A 23,936-nucleotide genomic window follows, 5' to 3' on the forward strand; every position below is an offset into this window, starting at 1 on the left:
CCATTTACCCAAGAGATCAAAGTAAATATTTCTGAGCTTCATTAGATTCTTCACCAAGTAATTTCTAGTAGAGCTTTCTTAAATTTTGAAAATCTCTTAGTTTTATGATTTTTACCTATGGAGAAATATTTAACCCATACTATACTATTTACTGTGTATATTGTTTCAATGAATGATGAGAAATGACTCAGAGACATTTGATTTTTGCTAACTGTGACTAGATGATTGTGTAAACCAAAGCAGTCCTAGAACCCACAAAAGCATTTTACTGTAGAGTTCACAACGTTCATTTTGGCAACACAGTTCTTTAGGGTTGCACATTTCTTCAGTCCCAAACTAACAGAAACTGCCTGCTTACTTCTATTTTTAAGGACAGGCTTCATCAAAAAAAAAAAAAAAAAAAAAAAAAAAAAAAAAAAGGACAGGCTTCATCATTACTTTTTTGGTAACTTTCACTATTGTCATGAAGATGAGGTCATGACGATTTAAAAAGGAACCAAAGATCTACTAAGGGAGGCAGAATATCATTTGATTTCTAAGTTCTTCATCAGGCATCCCCCTTTCCGTTAATACCGGAGTTATTATTTGAAAAATTATGAGTGAATTGGTTGTCTGAACTTGGAATATGTTTTCTACTATAAACAACTTAAATAATGAGACAATTAGATAGCAAAGGGCAGTAGGCCAATATTTCTTTCACCCTTGATGTGGCTAAGATGTGAGGTATTTGTAGTGAATGGAATGAATGGGAAACAATGTTGCTATGAAAGAGTACTAAATAAAACCTGAGAACAAAAATCCTTCTTAAGAACTATAATTATCAACAGATATGGAATGGACCTAAGAAACACAGGTTCTGTTTTTCCTAAACAATATTGTTCTTTCTTTACTGAATCACACAAATATGCAATAAAATGCAAATGTGTGTGGGAAGGATACATCCCAGGTTATCTGTGAGAAGGGAAAGGGGATCTGTGAAAGGCACATGCCGCTGTATCTATATTTGTAATAGTTGGTTTCAGAAGAAGGAAAGGGGGGAGGAAGCAGGTAAGAGGAGGAAGAGGAGGGATAGGGTGATGTGGGGGGACTGATGGGGTAGGGGGAAGGAAGCAGAAGGTGAAGTTTGAAACAAATCCAGTGTAATGGTAACAACACACATGAACTTGGGTAGGCATGTTAAATTCATTACATCATTCTATGTATGTATGTTTGAAATGGTAAAAAAAAAAAAAACCCTCTTCCTCCTCTCTTTTAATTAAAGAGGCAAAGAAAGGGGGCATGGGAAGGACTGAAGGTGCTTTGAAAGACTCAGGAAAGGGAGCAATGGCAGAGACTCTGGACCGCACAGTGAGAGAGGTGTCTGACTTCAGTCCTGGGGTGGCAAGGCTTGCCTCCAGGAGGGGCACATGTCAAATCCTTGGACTTTGAACATGATAAAAAATAAAAACTTAAAAAGGATCCAAGCCAGAAAACCCTACATTACAGATAGAGATGAGAAAACATACTTTGAGACAAGACACACTGACATGTCATTAAACTTAGGAGTGCCATCTCTGAATATATGGCCTTCTAGAGAATGATGAAGACTACACAGGGCATGCTCTAGACCTGGCTTTTGGGACCTCCTTCGTGTTCTCCTTGGGGATCAGCTCCATCTGCTCCATCTGTTTAGCATCTTCATGCCCTCGGGTGCCCCTTTGCTTAAAAAGCTCTGACAGCTTTCCAGAGTCTAAACCAAACACAAACTCCCTACTTGGGCTGGATGGATGCTGCTCACAGGGCCTGTGGCCACTTTGGACTTTCTTATCCATCACCCCCAGCCTGGAGCCTGCCCTCTAGCCAAGAAGACCAGAGTTGAGCTCTACTTCCTGGGTCTATTCTTTGGCTCCTAACAGCCCTCTCCTGCCTGATGCACCCTCCTACACTCTTAGACTGTCAAAATCCTGTCTCTTTTTTCATGGTCACCTCACACTTCTCTACTCCCGCCACTGTAAAGTCTGCCCTCATTGGATCTCTAGATGGCTTGGCTCCTTTTTCTGAAGGTCCATATTCTTTGCTATTTTCTTACTGCATACATCCCAATATACCATTCCCCAGAAGATGTCACATTTTATTTATCTCTTTTCCTTCAATGGATTTGGTCTGGTACCTTTGTATAGAAGTGCATCAATACGTATTTGCTGAATTAACATATATGACTGTTCAGGATTTTTAAAGTATGGAGTGGAGAAAGAAAACCAGAATGCTACAAGATGCTTCTAGGTTCCTTGGAAAATGTTGTCATTATGTTTTTTTTTTTTTAATTTTTATTTATTTATGATAGTCACACAGAGAGAGAGAGAGAGAGGCAGAGACATAGGTGAGGGAGAAGCAGGCCCCATACACCGGGAGCCCGACGTGGGATTCGATCCCAGGACTCCAGGATCGCGCCCTGGGCCAAAGGCAGGCGCCAAACCACTGCGCCACCCAGGGATCCCTGTCATTATGTTTAATGAAGTTACCTCTAGGATCTGAATTAACTTTCTGTAGGGAGTTGAGATTCCTACACAAAACTGCAAAAGGCCTGAGATCAGAAAGTGAAAACAAACAAATCATAAAACTTCACTTATCATGTAAAATTAAAAAGAAAATATTTTAGGACACCTGGGTGGCTCAGTGGTTAAGTGTCTGCTTTCAGCTCAGGGAGTGATTCTGAAGTCCCAGGATCGAATCCCACATCGGGCTCCCTGCATGGAGCCTGCTTCTCCCTCTGCCTATGTCTCCCCGCCCCCCGTCTCTAATGAATGAATGAATGAATAAATAAACAAATAAATAAATAAAAGATATTTTAACCATTGTCAAGAATGTGACTATGTCCTCAAATGAATCATTTGCATAAACTTGAAACTTTATTTAAAAAAAAAATTACTGACCCTTGTTGTCTGGTTCATGTTTTTAACTGGGAAAACTTCAGATGGTTTAGCTACCTCTTCTTTGATAGAATTATCATGTTCTTTCAAGGTGGCAACATGCTGACCCAATCGTGCCCTCAAGCCTGCTGCTGGTGCGTGTTCAAATCTATAAAACAGAAACAGTAGACACATTAGAGATTTGCAGTATTGTGTTATTTATGAGATTCCTTCATTTTTAGAGGTACCACATTCAAGTTAGCAAAGGACAGTTCATCCAGAAAAGTATGGAACCTAATATATTCAGGACTGAGGTAATTTCCAGAGTCTAGGTTATCTTTCTTTCTTTTTCATTTATTTTGGTTATAATTTCACCACTAAATTTTAACATTCTCAACTTTCGCTGCCTACTGGAACCACGTAGGGAGCTCTGCAAAATCCGGGATACCTGGTGCCACCCTTAAAAAATCTAGTAACACTGGACTCGGGTGTGCCCTGCCCATTGGGATTTTTTTAAGGCTCACAGAGTGGTTCTAATATGTAGCCTTGGTTTCAAATCACAGCATAGATGGTCAGGTTCCTCTTATGTGTAGTTAAAAGAAACCAATCACATTTTATTTTTAACATCAGTTTATCCTTATTAGACTCTTACTATGGTCTATTTGCAATGAAAAAGCATTAAGATAACATTAGGAAAGAATTGAAAAGTGTACCTAAATTATATTCCCAGACTATGGCATGTAGTGTATCTCTTGCATAGGAGAGATGGACAAGATGAACCTGGAACATCCTGGCATCACAAAAGAAGCTATCAGAGACTACTGAGTCATGTCAAAAGGCCTCAGAGACTATCCTGAGGGGGATCCCACTGGCCCAAGATGAGACAATTTGAGCACCAAAAAGAATCATGACTCCAATGGATTGATATACAGCAAATACAGGAAAATCATGAGTTCATGTGAAAAATAACAAAAAGTAAGTTTTTAAAATAATAAAAACCTTTGGATTCAGCCTTAAAAAGGAAGCAAATCTTGTCACATGCTGCAACATACATGAATCTTAAGGACATCATGCTAAGTTAAATAAGCTAGTCACAAAAAGGCAAATAATGCACGATTTGATTTACATAAAGTACCTAAAATGGTCAAATTCATAGAAACAGAGCAGATCGGTGCTTGCCAGGGGCTTAGAGGGAAGAAGAAATGGAGAGTTAAATAATGAGTATAGAGTTTCAGTTTTGTAAAATGAGAAAGTTCTGGGGATCTGGTACAAAATAATATGAATGTACTTAATGCTACGGAACACTTAAAAATGGTTAAGATTGGTGGGGAGGATGTTCCTGTGTGGCTCAGTTAAGTGTCTGCCTTCAGCTCCAGTCAGGATCCCAGGGTCCTGGGATGAAGCCCCACGTAGGGGCTCCTCCCTCTGTCCCTCCCCCCCATTCGCGCTCTCTCTTTCTCTAGAACAAATAAAATCTTTTAAAAAAATCGTTAAGATGGTAACTTTTGTTGTGTTTTACCACAATTAAAAATATAACCAACCAACCAACCAACTTTTGGAGGATGCTAGGGCAACAACTCATTCTGAAAATTGGTAAGTAAAGGGACAGAATCATTTATCCCACTTTTGTGGTCAAAAAAACACATTTCAGGACTACCAAGTAGTTGATGGGCAAAGTTCTTCCAACTAATGAATTAGTCAGTATTTTGTAAATCCAAATTAATGACTGCATCTAAGAAATGATCATAATTTTGTGAAAATTGCATAATGGTAAATACCATACTAAAGGCATCAGCATGCCAACGCTTGAACCCATGGATCAGTCCTAGCACCACTAACAGTGGAACAATCAGCCACCATGTGCTGCCTGCAGAAGTATAACAGAAGTATAGTTACAATGTCATGTTGCCAAAATAGCTGGTCTGGAATATAATCTTGTATCTGGGTTGAACCACCAATTTATGGGTAATATCATTTGGATCCTTTTCAAATAAATCAAATGTAAAAAGACTTTGAGACAATCAAGGACAACTGGTAAAGAATAGGTATTAGATAAGGAATCTTGTTAAACAGTTATGTATTAAATGCTTATTTATTAGAAAGATAAGTATTTGTATTTGTAAATGAAACATATTGTCTGTTTTAAATGACTCAAGAAAAGAGTGTGGAGGAGAAAAATAGATAATACAAGACTAAAAAAATGTTGACAATTGTGGATCCCAGTGATAAATACATGGGATTTCATTATATTTACTTTTGTGAATTTTTTAAAATTTAAAAACAAAAAGTTAAAAAGAAAACCTAGTATACTAATGTCTATAGCTTACTTAATTTACTTTTAAATTCACAAAAATAAGAGATTGAGATAAACAGAAGGATAGAAAGACAGATATGGGTGTGGTGTGCAGTAAAATGTCAATGGTAGATCTGGGTGGTGGATATAGGGATGCTCACTGTACAGTTCCTTTTATTTTTCTGTATGCTTTGAAAAAAGTAAGTCTATGTATAATTTAGAACCTTATTAGTGCATCTTAATTGTTATAATCTTTGCTTGACCTAACGAACAGTTGCATAAAGTAGGATGTGTCATGGCGATCCTTGAAACTCTTTAAAAACTTTCCAGAATGATTCCAAAGTTTCTGGCTGGTTGGGCAGAAAGCTCCTTCAGCAACTTGAATTTCTTAGTTTCTTCCAGACTTCACTGAAGTCATAATGCCGCCCAATTCCTTTGTTCTGATTCTATATAAATGAACGAACATCCATCTGCATTTGGTTTCACAATAGATTTCCCTACTGGGAAAACGCATTCATAGGACAGGAGCAAATTCTAGTCTATTCAGCTGTTGTATTCCTTATAATGAGTAAATCAATTTTGTTTCTGGTCTGAAAGCATGTTTTGCTAGGTTGACTTAAACTTGAAAACAAGTTGAATTAGGATCAATTAAATTAATTAAATTAGTTGGGATGGACTGAATGATCAGAGACCAGTCTCTCAGGTGATTGATACATGTAATTTCTCCAGAGACAAAGCCAAGGCAAGACTCAGGGTACTAATATCCTCACCAACTATAACCATCCTTCAGGTCCTGGGATGAAGAATAAGCTAAGGTTTCTACAATTATTACACAAACTTCACAAAGGGACAAAACCATTAATCAACTTGCACAGGGTGAAACAGCAAATGAACTACTGAAGGAGTTACAGCATCTAGAATCTGTGACTTTGGAACAGCTAAGCCAACACTTAAAGCACAAAACCAGGCTTTCCTGCAGATTTATTTCAGGATCGATTGGGCAAGGAGTGCAAGAGCCGTGGCTGTCTTTGCATGAGGTGTTCCCATGGTTCTACATAAATACACCAAATCAGAAAATTCGCAAAGTGGTACAAAGAACTTAAAAAGGTTTTTTTTCCACTTTTGCCCACTTTCTTGGAAAATTTGTAATATCGGTGTTACAGAGAGAAAACAAAGTTTGATGTCAGTTAAGTGTTATACTCCTCTAATTAAAAATATAACAAAAGAGGGGCGCCTGGGTGGCTCAGTCAGTTAAGAGTCACCTTCGGCTCAAGTCATGATCTGGCTCCTGGCTCAGCAGGGATCCTGCTTCTCCTTCTCCCTCTGCCCCTCCCCACTGCTCATGCCCTCTCTTTCTCTCTAATAAATAAAATCTTTTAAAAAATATATATATAACAAAAGATGATACTCTAATCTATAATTAATTTCATATGTTTGGAATGGCTTCCAATCAGAAACCTGCAATTAACACAAACGTACCAGAACTTCTTAACCACAACTGATTTACAACAGATTGGTAATTTGACCAACCAAAGTTTTAAATGCAGACAAATTAATAAACACCTTGATTTTCATTTTGAATACAGGCAGAATAAAATAAAGAGGTTTTTACATACTGTAATTCAAACAATATAAAGCTGACTCAATTTTTAAGCATGAGTTTGAGAACACAATTGGGCAACTGTATTTGAGAATAGCCACTAAGAGAGACAATTAATTAGTTGCACCTGGAAAAAAAAATAAAAACAGTCTCATAATGGCTCATCATATAAAACTACTTATTAATTGTTTTTATGTTAAAATTTTTCCCAAAGGCAATGATGAACAAAAACTTTTATCAAGTACTCCAAATGTCATGAATCATATTTTAGTGGTTCATAATTGTCTACAATAGCGACTTGGTCCCCTACCTAATAGAAAATCTTTCTTTCAAATGAAGGTCTTTGAACACTAAATCAATAATGATGATAGTAATGGTTTTGGTCTTTTTTTCTTCTAAGATGCTTCATTTTATGAGCAGGAATTTGGAAGTCTTCACATTATCTTTTAGAGTATACTATGGGGCAGGTGTCCTATATTACAGATGAGATTAAAGAGACAGATGTCCATTGCCATGGTTTGGTCAGGGGCACAAGCAGGACTTTGGCCACATCAAACATGGTTCTATTCAATGGGTTTTAAGGAGTTCATAACTTGTTAGAGGCTTCCTACTCTGCCTGGCTTAGACTTCAATGACACCAGAATCATTAGCAATCAAGGAACAGAAGCAGATCATTCTCTCTGAATGTGTTTCTGGAATGGTTTATCAAATTGACTAGTTTGGTCCAGGGCAGATCACCAAGCAGACAGGAATATCTCACTTAGAGGAGTACCCAGCAATAACTACTGGGTGTTGAGGGGTGCAGGGAGCTGGTTAGAGCAAGGACGGCAGGGTGGAGTCAGATGCCATGGTTAAAATCATTAAAAAGAACATGTATTAAAGACCTGACTACTTGTCTCTCACAGGTCCTATAAAGAGTTGGCACTTTTTCCAAGGTTAGACAGTGAAGCAGTGACAATCAGTGTGCATTAAATAGTATTGCCAGTCACAGTACATGGGACAATTCTAATTGTAACAGAACATAACACTGACATTAGTAACCATTCTTGACTTCTTTATCTAGCTTTAAAAAATGATGGTGGTAACCAAACAGTCTTGAAGCCTCCAGATATTAATTTTAAAATTTGTGTTGGTTATAAGAAGAATCATTTCTTAGGGAAGGCTGATTTATACACAACTATAGATCAATAGTCATATAAAATGCAACTTTTCATAATGAAAATCAATCCTCTATCATGCATGTTGAGAAACTATAACAAACGTTAGTCTAGTAGATGTAGATATTATATTTTCTCACCCACAATCAGTTTGGCAACCTAGGTTAAGAGAGTCCAACAATGAATCATTTAGTCTAACAAGTCAGTTTGTATGAGAATTATAAATGTGTATATGCTTCCTATGCCACATGCCACAACTGTGGTTTATGCCAAATAGTATATCAACAGATATAAAAAGCAGTGAGAAAGAAAAAGAGGGACAAAGAGCCTTACACCACATAAGCACCAATCAACCTATAGAGCTCAGAAAGATTCCTCCCAGGCAGTTTCTTCCACTACCTTGTAAAGGAGTATTTTAAGACTGCTGTTTTTTATTTCACATGATAAATACATGGAAGAGGATTTTCTTGCCTTTACTGCTTTAGGCTGAAAAGCTACTGACTAGGAAGGTCATTTCCAACATTTCCTATAGTTTGGGGATCACTAGTGGAGATACAGAAGGTAAATTAAAAACACTCAGGACTTGTGAAGCTCATCATGGCCTGTGAAATGGAAACATTCAATTGGCCAAGTTTTCTTGTGATAAGGCCCTTTTAGAGACCATTATCCTCACTTCTCATGCCTTGATGGTATCCAATACATGCTAGACAGGCTGAATTCTCTTCTAAAGAAAGACGCGAACATAAAACAGCCTACTTGGTGCACTAAAGTTAGAGAAGGTGATGTTGGAGGTAAGATAAGCAGACCCCAAGAGCCCCTCCCATGCTCTCAGCCACAGAAGGTCCTTGCAGAAAGGCTTTCACAGACACCCATCTGCTGACCAGGTCTGAGTAATAATCTGTTCTCTGCTAGTAAATGGTAGGACATATTTTTATAAGAGGAAACATAGTCAATCCTCAAAATACAAATAAAAGAACACTGGCAACATTTATGCCACATAAATTAGGCACCTACCAGATGAGAGTACTGGACAAACCATTACACATATTACACATTTGTAATTCTATGAACTCAGTAAGTGGCCTAATGCCACAGAACTTCTGAGTCATGAAAAGAAACCCAGCTTGCCTAAAAGGTGGGTAGAGAGTATGGAATGGATTTCTGAGCGACTTACGAAAATATATGAGTTATATATAGTTCATATGTGCCAACTACCCTACATTTAATTAACTTCCTCTCTCTTTGTCTTATCCCAGATTTGTGGCCATTTAAGGCATATCTTTGGAATAGTGGCTCTCAAACTTGAAGAAACAGAGTTCCCTTAAGGGTTTATTAAAATCCAGATGGCCACACCCTACCCCCAGATTCCTGATTCAGTAGGTCTGAGGTGGGGCCCAAAAACACGTATCTCTAACAAGTTCCCAGGTCTTGTTGAGGCTGCTGGTCCAGTGACCACACCTACAGACTGGAGGTCTGTATCACTAGCATGACCTTGGATACTGAGGAATGCATCTCTCTAGGCGATGGCTACCCTGGATCATATACTGGGTTGTTCTCAAGGTATGCTAATATGCCAAAGACTACCTGTACTCACACTCCACAAATAAGCCCTTAAAACACTGCTATGAGCAGGGAATTGAGTGGATATATCCAATTAACAGAAACAAATACTCTTACAAAAAAGTAAATGATACAGTTTGTAAAAAAGTTAAGTTGACAACTGCAAGCATCTACCTCAGTGGTAACCATGTGAGCTAGCAGTCTGCAACTCTGTGATCCTTTACATTTGTAAGGATCTTGGAGCAAGAATAGTCATTCCACCTCAGCAGTGATTAATACCTGACTTGTTTTTCATCGCTGCTACCCTCAGGTAAGAGTCTCGGAAGCTGGTGAAGGACAGCTGCTCTGCAGGCTTCAAGGTCTTCTTTCAGAATGTCACTGCGATTATAGAGCCTATAAAATAAAACAGGTGCTGCATGAGATGTTTATTTAAGCACAGACGGCCCGCTTCTAGAATCTATGGCGGTTCTTCGTGGTTTATTGAAATATATCTGTAATATAATCTAGACATAAAAATGCAGCAACTAGACTGTCTCTCGACAAAAATGTAAAATGGGGCAGTTTGAAAAACTTGTTTGTGGGTATGTGGCAGTTTTAAATCCATCAGAGGAAGTAACTCTTAACCCTTTGGAGACTTTAATGTTGCTTAATCTACAGCTGTGCAATCTCATTCCACATTGCAGCTGACTGAAAGGAATGCTAGATAATCTTAACAGCAGAAAAGGCTAATTTTATATTGTCAATCATAACAAAGTTAGAGCTCCACAACTTGTGTGAAATTTACTTAAAATGTCACTGCTAAGAAATTGCAAACTGCTGACTGAAGTATAGGTTACGTCCTCTATTTCCGAATGCAGAAAAATGACTATGATTTCTCCATTCAGATCCACTACAATAAAATTTTCTTTACTTTTAATAAGAACAGGAAGGTGTGGGAAGGGGGCTTGAGCCTTCATTATCCACTTCCAGTCTACCGGGGGACTGGCAGAGTTTGACAATTTGGCCACTGTTTCTAGTTAGGTCTGTCATTGCACCATTAGCCTCCAAAGAGATTAGCTAGTAACTTCCTTTTAAAAAGTGTCTATTTGATGGAAAGCATGATCCTGAAAAGCTATTGGATAGGATATAAAAAGCAAAACAGTATTTCTACTTCAAAGGAGACAATCACAGTTGAGAATGTTCGATATATACTCCCAAATGAAAATGAAGCAACTCCTAAAGCAATACATTAGTATTAGTAGTATTATATATTACTAATTTGTAATTACTTCTATAGTCGGTTAAGTTATTGGATCCATTTGATAGCCATGTGCCTGACAGCACAAGGATAAAGGAGATGTGCTCTGTCCTATGGGAGGGTGAGAGATAACAGCAGGCAGAGTCCTCCCTCTTTCCTCTGCTATCTCTCTACTCTGATGCAGGCTTTTACTCTGGGCAGGAAATAATAATGGACCCTCTGGATTTGGGACCTATTCCGAGCTCTGGGACACAATGTCGGTGCCCCAGCTCCTTGCCAAGTCCTGATCTCTTGTCTAGACTCAGTTTGGATTCTTAGTCCCTGTGGGCCAGATCCTGGGTTGAGACCTTCAGTCTGAAGCTCTGCTGCCAAAAAGCTTCCAGTCTCCTGGCCTATATCACTGACAGGACCTATGAATACCTTTTTGGGGGGGCAAAATCTAGATCCTAATTCTTCCTAAAAGGCTTTATCTTGCCACCACCACTCAATTCACATTATAACACCTGCTCTTTTTTTTTTTTTAAAGATTTTATTTTTTAATTTACTCATGAGACACACACACACACACACACACACACGCAAAGGGAGAAACAGACAGAAGGAAAATAGGCTCCATGCAGGGAGCCCGATGTGGGACTCGATCCCAGGTCTCCAAGATCACGCCCTGGACCAAAGGTGGTGCTAAACTGCTGAGCCACCTGGGCTGCCTAACACCTGCTCTTAAGAAGGGGGAGATAAGTCTGCCAGTGATGAGCCAATTTTAGAGATGTAAATGGGAGCTCAGAATCAGTGGGCAGACAATCAGGAATGGTGAGGAGGACCCTCCACCAGGCAGTATTTAGACAGCTTCGGAGTGGCACAGCAAAGGTGACAGGAAATGCTAAGTGAGAGGGGTGGGGAATCAGCAAGTAGACAAGTTTGGCCAGACAGGGGTTGGTGCATGTGGTGACAGGATTAGTACAGGTAACTCCTGAAGAACACGGGGGTTATAGGCACCAACCCCCCTCACCCCATACAGTCAAATATCCATACATAACTTTTATTTATTTATTTTTAAAGATGTATTTATTGGGGGGAGAGAGAGAGACAGAGAACGCACCAGTAGAAGGGGTGGAGGCAGGGAGAGAGAATCTCAGGCCGACTCCACACTGAGCATAGAGCCCCAAGCAGGGCTCAACCCTGAGACTATGACCTGAGCAGAAACCAAGAGTCAGATGCTTAACTGACTGAGCCACCTAGGTACCCCCATACATAATTTTTGACTGTCCTCAAACTTACTTTCTAATAGCCTACTGCTGACCTAAAGCCTTATTGATAATATAGTTTGTTAACACACATTTTGCATATGTGTAATCTATTGTATTCTTACAATAAAGTAAGCTAGAGAAAAGAAAGTGACAGTAAGGAAATCATAAGGAAGGATGCCTGGGTGGCTCACTGGTTGAGCATCTGCCTTTGGCTCAGGTTGTGATCCCGAGGTCCTGGGATCAAGTCCTGCATCAAGCTTCCCATGGAGAGCTTGCTTCTCCATCTGCCTGTGTGTGCCTCTCTCTGTGTGTCTCTCATGAATAAATAAACAAATCTTAAAAAAAAAAAAGAAATTCATAAGGAAGAGAAAATACATTTACTATAGTGTATTTATTGACAAAAAGCCACATATAAGTGGACCCATGCAGTTCAAACCTGCTGTTCAAGGGGCAACTATAATGGGAAATAAAATTCAATATAAAACTCTGGTGAGAAAATAGCAATATACCTTTCTGATTTCTGAGCTTTGGTTGGTTTCTTGAAAGCAGTTTTAGAGAGGGTCAGCCTGGTGGCCCTGGGCTGATGCTATTGATGAAGGGAGAAACCTTAAGGCCCCAAACCAGCCAGGAGATGGAGCTTGTGCTCCGGCTGGCAGGGGAAGAGACAGAAGTGTGAGAGCAGCAGTGGGGGTGGAGGTGGAGGTCGTGAGCGCCCATGGTGGGGGCTACAAGCTGGGGATCGGAAGGCTTGGGGCCACGCTACCAGCCAAGGGCGCTACCAGCCAAGGGCTTGTCAGTCACGGCTCCCACTGTGGTGCCTCAGTGACGCTGATCTTCCAAGAGTTCAGGACAAGCCAGAGATTCACAAATTCAAAGTTTATGTTTATATGACATCTCCCAGATTTACAAATGTGACAATTAATTCAAAAGAAGGTTAAATACAGTGCTGGGCAGACAGCCTGCCTGCAAGCGTGGAATCTCCAGCTTAGAACGCCTTTAGTCTGACTTCCAGAACAAGGACCATGGCCTGACGTTTGTGCACCTCCTCTAAAATGCCAGTATAGTAGTAGAAGTTAGCAGATACTCCGGGATGCTGGTATACCAAGGCAGGGTGTGTATGGGGTGTTGCAGTGGGAACAGCTTCCCTCCAGGGAGGAGTATTTTATATTTGCCATTCTTAGGAATGGTGGTAAGAGAAAGCAGTTTTTTGTTACTGTTTATAAATTCTCTACAGACAAGGCACCCCTTGCTGCCTCCAACTGCAGCTCCCCCACCCTCCTGCATGGTGAGCCAGTGTTTCAGGGTATCGGATCGTCCAGTCACATGACCCTTGCTCATTTCCCACCAGCTCAATCCAAATGTCAGGCTCCCTTAGACTAGCTCATCTCACACTTGTCTAGGCACTTCTCTGAGTAGCTCGGTTCAGGGCTCTTTCTTATCCCTGACTTCCTTTAGCACTCACTGTATAGACAGCATCCTTCATCGTATGGAACTGACCTCTAGTTATGTCATGTCTGCTTAGCCTGCTCTACAAAACCAAAAGCTTGTTGGAATCAGCAGCTGGACTTGAGAATTTTTATCTTACTTTAAGTTTCACGTAGCATTCAGCACAACACTGAAGACATACTTAACAACACTATGTGCTGAATGACAGGCCAAGATTTAAATTCAGATTAGAGAAAGTCATGTCCCACCTATTTCTACAGTATGTTTTTACATGGTTGTTGTTAGACCAGCCCAGGTAGGGCTGAGCAACAAGTGATTAGTCAGAGGGCCATAAGGACTCTTCTGCACAGAGAGCTTAGGTCTACTTTCGATAAACTCAGGAGCTTCTCTGGCTAAATGTTGAGTTAGTCTGTGCTGAGCATTTCTAATAGCTTTACCTGGCCTTAACAAAATATCTATCAGCCCTTTGCTACAAATGACTCTATTTAAGAATTCAAAGCAATGGAGCTAAAGATTAAAGACTATGTGTTATGGAAAGACTGACTATGTTGGAATTTAAGATCTCAACTTCTTTTATGTCTTTCGTTTGCATTCCAACCAAAATAATTCTCACTGGAGGGATCTCAGTCTGATGAGGCCAGGTCTAGTCTTTCCACAGGAATGTGTGGACTGGCCTAGCATCAACACACGGCACTAGTCCATTCTCTTAAGTCCAGCAAGTGGACAAACCTGATAGTTGATAAAGAATCATTAGAAACACAGATGGAGGGATCCCTGGGTGGCGCAGTGGTTTGGTGTCTGCCTTTGGCCCAGGGCGCGATCCTGGAGACCCAGGATCGAATCCCACATCGGGCTCCCGGTGCATGGAGCCTGCTTCTCCCTCTGCCTGTGTCTCTGTGCCTCTCTCTCTCTCTGTGACTATCATAAATAAATAAAAAATTAAAAAAAATAAAATAGAAACACAGATGGAACTTTAAAGAAGTGTATTTAATTTTACCCAACAGGGTTATAGCATACGATACATAGAATTTGAGCGGGCCAAATTTAAAGTAATTGCTTCTTAGCTTCACTTTCATTTTTTAGTCATGTAGAATTTTGGAAATGATTTGAAAGAAAACAACCCTATTCCAGGTGAATGGGAACACTCAAATTAATATACAGTTTTTCTGAAAAAAATGAGGAAAAGAGAAAAGGTGCTGTGGTTTTTCTTTCAGGATTGCAAACTGAGAATTACTTTTTGGCAAAACAAAAACCTAAACAAAAAACTTTTTTTAAATCCTGTCTGAGGGATATAGAAAGTCCCATTCCTGTGGGTGCTAGCTTTTTTGGGGACAGAATTTAAGTGTTGCAGCTGCAGTACTACAGGCTCAACTTTCAGGTTTTATTTCAGGTAGGGAACAATAGTCTCAAGTATGGTAATCACACACACACAAAAAAGTATGGTAATCACTGACTGTAAATGGCAATGAGTTGGCTTGCAACATTTATTAATCTAACGTTACTTTTAAAAAGTTTTAAAAAATAAAATAAAAAATAAAAAAGTTTTATGATATATGTGTACCGTGTTTTTAATGCAACTAAAGGATCATAAAGCACCCAAGCGGGTCACTTCCAGAACTAAATTTTAGGGGAAGATCTGTATTTCAAAATGAGCAACAATGAAAAGGCATCATTCGAAGAGGTGGTCCAAAGGTTAGGAGCATGTCATTTAGGAATAACCCATACACAGAAAGGTGGGAAAGAGGCAACTCAACCGGCTTTTGTTTCCAATTCCCAGCGCACTGGCCAGGGAATCTCAGCTTCTTCCTCCTCACTGGTCTGACCCACCTTCCTTCCTAAAGGCAACAAGGCTTTGATCTTTAAGCTAAGAACACATGGTCTGGATAGAAAAGATTACTTTTTATAAACATCGTTTTATCCAGTTAGGGTTTGGATTTTTTTACACTTTATTCCCATGGGCATTTGCTGATTACAACGAACGTTTCAAATCCTAAGGACCTTAAGGATTCTTAAGTTTGAACAGAACTAACAGAGTGTGCATTCATGTACCAAACACTCAGACCACAACTGCTACAAAATATAACTAACGAATCAAAGCCGACTGTTGTCAGTCAAAACCCAACCCTGGACGCTAATTCAATTTGTGTAGCTTACTGGTCACCCTGAAGCAATTTAGCACCTTCACCAATAAGAGAAAACCTCCAGTGACCTCCCACCCATAGGTATACAAATACAACAGAGAACCAGCGAGGTCTCTAGAATCTCTACCTCCATAAAGATGCAAATTAAGATTTAAACAGTGTAACAATTGGCCAGAGCTAATCCTTTTACAGAGGTGTAAATGGCTATTGAGAACCGAATTCCCGGCTGCTAGCTTTTGTTAAGTAGCATTACAGACAAATTTCATCCAAGAGCAATGCCAAGCCACCAACTCCAAAGACTACAGATAAGAGTTTCATAAAGCCAGTGCAATTTGTTTGCTTTGATATCAAATATCCTGACCATAAATCCAAATGTGTAAATATAAACTGCATCAAGAATTAGTACCCTGGGAAAATAAACTGGAAGCAACTATCTCAAGCCTGACACCTGATGGCTTGAACAGCTGTATGTGCGGCCACAGTGAAGTCTGTATACGGGGTTTTGTTGGCCACACAAAACAGTTGTAGAAAGGACAAACACATACATAGTTAAACAGTATTTTTCTTTTAACGGGCTGTCTTACAAAACCTATGTTTTGGTGGCTACCTCGGGGTGGGGGTGGGGGTGGGGAGCATTGTACAGCCCCCTGGGTGGTCCCTTCCAGGGGGCCACTTGAAGGGAGCACAATGCCAAAAAGGAGGGAAGGAGGGGACAGTGACACAAAGGCCAACAGAGTGGGGCAGTCCGCTGCAGGCTGAGGACCAGGGGTCAGCAAACAACGCTCCTTCTCTTTACCCAGGAAACAAGGGCTCCTTCTCTTTACCTGGAAACAGTGTGATTAAGCTGACAGCTTGAATTATGGGCTACACTTTGTAGGGTACCGTCTGTCTGTGTTAAGGTCCTCTGTATTGTAGCAGAGGCGCACAAGCAAAACCCTTGCCTTTTCCCCCACTTTGGCCTCAAAACAGACCTCATCATTCTATTCCACTTTAATTCGCAGAACTACTCCCTCTCTCATGCCACCTCCCCACCCCCCGCCCCGCCCCAAGTTCCTTAATGAGGCACTGGACAGCCTGAGAGAATTTGTAATGGGTGTTTTCTCTGCCCTTAAAGAGAGATAAGCAGCCTGAACTTAGGAGGAGTTTTAAATAGCCCAGAATCAGTACTTATGCCTGCAGATATCCTCTGTGAAATGCATAAGTGTTCCAGTCCATTTTCTCCTTGCTAATCTATGGATCCCAAACTTAACACTCTGGTTGATAAAAATCCTTACCAGACTCGCAACATTTACTCTTGCTCCCAAGGTTTCTTTTAAATCACCAATGACATGTTACCAGAAGGATGCTGTCATTTGGGTCCTGAGCCCACACAGTGGATTTATGGAACTGGTTCCCTAAAGCTACCTGGCTTTGAATATCTGCTGCAGAAAAGATCATGGAGGGTAAATCTTATTATCATGCAACTTTATGCCTTTTCTTTTTTTCTTTTTCTTTTTTTTTAACTTTATGCCTTTTCAAAAATGGAATACACGGGGTACCTGGGTGGCTCGGTCGGTTAATGTCTGTCTTTGGCTCATGTCATGATCCCAGGGTCCTGGGATCAAGCCCCACATCAGGTTCCCTGCTTAGTGGGGAGCCTGCTTCTCCCTCCCTCTGCTGCTTTTCCCACTTGTGCTTTCTTGTGTGCTCGCTCTTAAATAAATAAATAAATAAATAAATAAATAAATAAATAAATAAATAAATAAAAAAAATCTTTAGAAAAAAGTGGAATAAGGGATCCCTGGGTGGCGCAGCGGTTTAGCGCCTGCCTTTGGCCCAGGGCGCGATCCTGGAGACCGGGATCGAATCCCACGTCAGGCTCCCAGTGCATGGAGCCTGCTTCTCCCTCTGCCTATGTCTCTGCCTCTCTCTCTCTCTCTCTCTGTGTGACTATCATAAATTAAAAAAATAATAAAAAATTAAAAAAAAAAAGAAAAGAAAAAAGTGGAATACAATCAGGCCCTGCATTTTGGAAAAGTTTGAAAAATACTATGAACACAATAAACTTTTGCTTATTAGGCATCATCATAATCAGTTCTATAATTAAACTCGAAGGGGTGCTTTTTGGTAAAAGGGCATCTGATATTGTCAGGGCAGAACCATCTTCATTGGGGCTTAGTGACTGATAGAGGACCATAAAACCAAGCAGCAGACTTTTGCTGAGCTGTTACATGTCTGCCTGTCTTGGTACATGTGTGTGCATCTGTGTATAAGAAGGGAGGTAAGGAGCCTTAGATTGGGCCGGCAAGGGTTATAGCATGTAAGGGGATCCAGGGAGAAGGGAAATCAGAGGGCACCATGGGGTGGTTAAATGGGCTTATGGAGGGCTCTTGCCAGGTTCAAACCCTGTAATAAATTAATATTCCACCTCCGTGGCATAGTTAAGTCTCCTTGGAGGCCAGTAAGTGACGAATAGGAATGGGGTCCTGTGCAGTCACCCCTACTGAGGGGGAGCTCAGACAAGCAGGCCAGTTCCGTCTCTGGATTCTGACTCCAAGTTCTGGGCCCACCTCCACAATGACTGACATGGGAGTGGCAGCTCCCCAGGGAGGGCACCTGCCAAAGATCCACTAAGGCCTTGGCTATTAACACTTCTACTGTGATTAACACTTCTACTGTGCAAGGATGGTGAAAGTTAAATGGAGGAGTCCTGAAAAGATTGTGCTGGCGTGCTGCTGGCCCTTCACAGGGTCACTACTGTAGCACAATGAAGAAGCTGAATCAATTTACTAGTCAAATGTGCATTCACAAGAAGCTGCTCAGAGGAAGCCAAAGACCAAAAGAGGAAGTGAGAAACAAGAATGTGGAAGATGCTGACTCATCCTTATGAATGAATAAATGGGTTAACAGTGGAGGAGAGGCAGGATGCATGCAAGAAAACAGGGAAAGCGAGCTGGCCTTCCTGGGTAGAGCCTGGCAACCAGGTGAAAAGGCCTGTCTCCTCTGTGTCAGAGTTCAGGGCGGTCAGGCAAGCACATCCCTGATTCCTGCTAAGTGCACTTTTCAAAAACAGTAGGAATCAATTCCAAACGTGCTTATGATTACAGATGTAATAATGTTCCAAACCCACTGTGTCCAGAGCATGTCCTTTTAATACATTAACACAGTTGATCAGTAAGGATCATCAGTCACATGATTCCATCCCGGAAATTCTTTCAGGGATTCAATTGCCCTGGAAAGTAGTGCTTTCCAGTGTTTAAGGTGATAGAACACCAGAATTCACAGAACTTTTTTTTTTTTGCAAAACAGCATGAAATACAGATGTATTTCATTTCATCATATACGTTATGTATTCATATACATGTATGAATATATGTGTATGTGATATCAAAATCAAACCATGAGCACATAGACCCATGATTAAAAATACAATCTGTCAAAGCTAACAAGATCAGCTGTTCCCACATGGTTCATTATTATTCATCAGCTACTCACATGCCTGCATTTTATCTTCAAGCAGGCAGGCAGTAGCTGGTACCAAAGTTTTAGTGAAATGATTTTGAGGAAGTTCCCAAAATTACAAAGATTCATTCTCCTACCAACTTGGAAAAGATCATTTTATTCAACTGCAGAATAATTCTACTGAAATATATCTGAGAGTCACTGCAATAAAAAAACCAAACAGAATTGTTTTAAGCAGCAGACTCAAACACAGACCCTGTCCATCAAAAGGACAAGCAAATTAAAATAAATTTACACTGAAAAAGGAAAATTAAAAAAAAAATGTTTGACAACTAGTTGAAAGCCACAAAAGACAAGAGGATTCAGAACTGCTCCTTGCATCTCTCCTGTAGGGTTAAGGCAATAGTGTCAGTTTCCCAACTAGGGCTCAAAATGGTGAGATCAAGTATAAGAGTACAAGCAAACTTATCAAAGTCTCACTTTTTGCTTAACTTTTTGGTTTTTTTCCTTGTCTCATCTACTTGTCTTGTCCGCATACATTCCTTAACAAAAGCCATCACTGAAGGGAAGCTGTCCCACTCAGCTATCAGGCTCAATATTCTTTTTTAAATCCTACCTTAAAATGCATTTTGTTTTTCCAGAAGCCTATAAAAAATATAAGTTAAAGAGAATAAAAGGAAAGATGAGCCATAAGACACTGAAGGAGGAGGAATAAAATAGGCAACCAAATGCAGAAGTGAAGTCAGGGATGGAGAGAAGGAAAGTGTGAAGATTTGCCACCCAACAGCCTGCCTGTAACACTGCCATTTTGCTCTAATGAACAACCACTCCCCCATCCTAGCCCACCCACTTGGATGGGGCTCAGGGTGAAGCATGGGGTCCAGGTGCAAGCCAGTGGTGCTCTCTCCTTGTTACAGTGACTGTGGAGGGGGGAAGGGCCAATGACGAGATCAGAGCCAATGAAAGACTGCTCAGCATGTCAAGACAAAGGCCACCAGGATGCTGGGCCTGAGAACTGAGCCAATCCAGGAGAAACTGAACCAAGAAAAGGAGAGGAGTGGCATCATCTGTGCCCTGGTGAAACCAGCCTGCAGACCATCTACCACTGGACTTCTTGCTGTACAGCAGCAGAGTTCTCTTTAACTTAAGAGTTTAACATAGGTAAATACAACAGAAAGAGTCCTAATGGACACAAAGAGTAAATAAAGTTTAAAAGAGGCAAGGACAAAAATATTCAGTAATTTCTTGCTTCTGCATCAGTTTTATTTTTTTAAAGATTCTATTTGGGGTGAAGGGCAGAGGGGAAGAGAGAGGAAGAGGGAAAGAATCCCAAGTAGTCTGTGCTCAAGTAGTCTGTGCTGAGTGCAGGGCTCCATCTCAGGACCCTGAGATCAAGATCTGAGCCGAAACCAAGGGTCGGTTGCTTAACCAACTGCACCACCCATGCACCCCTGCATCAGTTTTATCTTTATTACAAGCATGCTAAGCATTTGATTATAAAATATAAAATATTTTCTATAGCATGAAGGATATTTAATACATATGTCCAAAAAGTGGTCATCAAAAGCATCCCCACTATAGGAAGATTTCTAAGGCCACCAGTGAAAGCTCTAAAACCAGCCATACAACCAAACGTGCCCTCGCCTCCACAGGGCAAACACCACAGAGCTGCAAGACATGTCTTTGTTCTGGAATTTGGAAGATTTTGAAAAAACCAGCTTCACTGTGATATAATTCACATACCATAAAACTCAAATATTTAAAGTATTTACTAATGGCTTTTACTAATGTACTCATAGAATTGTGTAACTTCACACAATCTAATTTTAGAAGTTTTCCAAAAGATAATTTTGGGGCTTGTCTTCAGCTTAATTATTTTACTAATTACAAAATACTCATTATAAAAAATTTGAGTTCTGTCTCTTGGACACAGCTCCTTTGCCTATTTCCTGCATCCACAAACTTATTTTTACCAAGTGTAGCAACACTGTGGTTGCCTATTCAATGTCCAGATCCCTTCTTTCCTTTTACAGAAAGACAATTTTGTTCAGGAATCAACCTCCCCTTCAAGTAACCCTCATTCAGAAGTAAATCACAATTAGTCTAAGCCAAGGGTGACGGAATCCAGCCACAGCCTGCTTTTGTACAACCCTTGAGCTAAGATTTAAAAAGAGGGAGGGTGAGGGAAAGGAGAAGGGAAGAGGAGAAGCAAAGCCTGAAATATTTATTATCTGGCCCCTTACAGTAAAGGTTTCCTCCCATCTCAGATCATTATAATAATCCTTACTAATGACTGGTTTAGGAATGGGCATACAATGAATTTTAGTCAATGAGATGTTAGAGGAAGTCTATTTACTGAAGGGTTTCCTTGCTCCTAATAAAGAGACTCAAGAAGAGTGAATGTCTTTCTATCTTTGCTATCTATCTTTGTGGTGTTGAGATGAGGTTCTTCGCTGTTTGTATTCATCAGCTTGGGCTTCTACAACAAAATACCACAGACTAGGTGGCTTAAATAACTTGTTTTTCACAACTCTGGAGGGTAGGAAGTCCAAGATCAAGATATTGTTTGACTTGGTTCCTGGTGAGGATCCTCTTCGTGGCTTGTAGAGAAGCCTTCCTACTGTGTCCTCGCATGGTAGAGACAGAAAGGAAGTTCTCTCATGTCACTTCTTATAAGGGCACTACTCCCATCATGAGGACCCTACCCTCATGACTCCATCTAACTCTAACACCTCCTAAAGATCCTGTCTCTAAATATCATCAAATTGGGGGTGAGGGCTTTGGCATGACTTTTGAGGGGACACAATTCAGTCCATAATAGCACTGCTGCAGCCATCTTGCTCCTGACCTTAGGATGAGGCTAGCACTGGGGGTAACAGAGCAAGGAAATGGAAAGGACCTCGGTCTCTGAGGTCTAGTTTTGCTACATTCCTAGCAGGATTTGGCCTGACTGTTGTTCCCTCCCTGGAACAGGTGTAGGTCTGCTACATTCTCTCACTAGCCTCCCTCATCTGTCTTTCTCTCCTCCCCTTCTCTCCTTCCCTTCTCTCCTCTTCCCCCCCAGCCTCCATCTTTTGTTTGGCTACCAGAGAGCTGCGGCATGGTATCTTACCACTCCATTTGTTGTAATTTACTGAAATATCAAATGGTAAAAAGAAAATAGTACAGCATGGTCTTTTAAAAAAACTTTTCAGAATTCCCTTATAAAATGAAAGAGAATAATTAGGAGAGCAAACCATTAGATGACAAAATATGAGGGAGTGTGACTAACTCCTGATAGCAATCCAAACCATGACATCTGCGACTGTGCAGAAGCAAGTGGGGGGACAGTGAAGGGACACAAGATGTTCCCTAGAACATGAGAACCTCCACATCAGCAGGTGGTTCTCTCACTGGAAGGACAGCAGCCCATCTGAAAGGGGGTCTGCAGGTCCATTTCAAGGATGAGAACACAAAGGCTGCCGTGGGGGCAGGATCAGCAGCAGCAGTGCAGGCCCTGTGACTCTAGGACCTTACTAGTCTAAGTGCCCTCTCAGCGGAGTTCAGCCCTGAGAAGAAAATGCTGGAAGCGAGTCCTAAATTGAGCTGAACTGAGACAATAAGAAAGAAGGAATCTTTCCACTTAAAGTGGAATAGGGGAAAGAGGCAAGAGATCCAAGAAAGTAAGAAGCCACACTTAGAAACATTATGGGAGAACCACAGAAGAGGGAGCTCTGGAGCCATAAAAGTAGAAAGCCAGCCTGGCTCACCTGCCCTTCCAGAGTGTAGGAGAAGGCGTCTCGTGGAACGCAGTCCCTGCAGAGATTCTGGGTCCCCTTATCAGTAAAATGCAGGTAATGGCACGTCTACTGCATAGGACTGCTGTCATGAATGACATAATGTCTATAGAGTGGCTGGCATGGCGCTCAAACGTAATAGAAATTATCACTATTATTATAAATATTAGCATATCAAATTCGTAGAACAACCTTAAGCCACACTCTAACAAAATAAAAGGATTTCAGGTAGGCCAAGTGAAGTGTGATAAAACACCACTGTCCCACTCCAAGGGACACCTCCCAAGTTGTTGTCCCCTGGACTCATTGCCTCTCCCCACATCTGTACTGGAAATCAAACTACCCGGTTCTGCCTTGAGCCTTTCTCTTCCTGGGCTGGAGGCTGACCCTGTTCTAGCTGCTCACATGTGCTTGCTTCAGAGAGATTCCCACAGCTGATTAGTCTATGATTTTCCTTTATGATAACTTTTCAGCCGTGATTACAGGCAAACCTCAGAGATATTGTGGGTTCGGTACTGGGCCATCATAACAAAGGGACTATTGCAATAAAGCAAATAACAGGATAAAGTGAGTCAAATGAATATTCTCATTTTCCAGTACATATAAAAGTTATCTTTATACTATACTGTAGTCTATTAAGTGTGCAATAGCATTATGTCTAAAAAGGCAATGTAAATAACTTAATTAAAAAATATGGCTAAAAACTGCTAACCAACATTGGAGCTTTCAGTGAATCATAATCTTTAATGCTGGCGGACGGTCTCACCTTTATGTTGATGGCTGCTGACTGACTGGGGTGGTGGCTGCTGAAGGCTGGGGTGGCTGTGGCAATTTCTTAAAATAAAACAATGAAGTTTGATGTGTTAATTGACTCTCCTTTCATGAAAAATTTCTCTGTAGTAGGCAATGCTGTTTGATAGCATTTCACCCACAGGAGAACCTATCTCATATCTGGAGTCAATCTTCTCAAGCCTGTCACTGCTTTATCAACTAAGTTTATGTACTATTCTAAATCCTCTGTTGTCATTTCAGCAACCTTCACAGCATCTTCACCAGGGGCAGATTCCATCTCAAGAAACTACTCTTGCTCATCTATAAGAAGCAACTTCTCATCCGTTCAAGTTTTCTCATGAGATGGCAGCAAGTCAGC

The 23,936-nt window shown here is 40.7% G+C and overlaps 1 protein-coding gene across 9 annotated transcripts in view; it reads right to left on the minus strand.

Annotated features, from left to right (window-relative positions):
- KIZ (kizuna centrosomal protein) overlaps positions 1 to 23,936 on the minus strand; it is a 130,965-nt gene that overhangs the window by 39,190 nt on the left and 67,839 nt on the right. For all 9 annotated transcript variants that reach the window (XR_007405682.1, XM_035705530.2, XM_025469112.3 and 6 more), the window contains 2 exons: positions 9,778 to 9,891; positions 2,913 to 3,057 (listed from right to left, as the gene is read on the minus strand). Coding sequence is in view for 8 of the 9 variants with exons in the window: in XM_035705530.2 (XP_035561423.1) it covers positions 2,913 to 3,057; positions 9,778 to 9,891 (259 nt within the window). In the remaining variant the exon portion in view is untranslated. The remainder of the gene's footprint in view (positions 1 to 2,912; positions 3,058 to 9,777; positions 9,892 to 23,936) is intronic.

Source organism: Canis lupus, chromosome 24, assembly GCF_003254725.2.
Source record: "Canis lupus dingo isolate Sandy chromosome 24, ASM325472v2, whole genome shotgun sequence".
Lineage (NCBI taxonomy): Eukaryota > Metazoa > Chordata > Mammalia > Carnivora > Canidae > Canis > Canis lupus.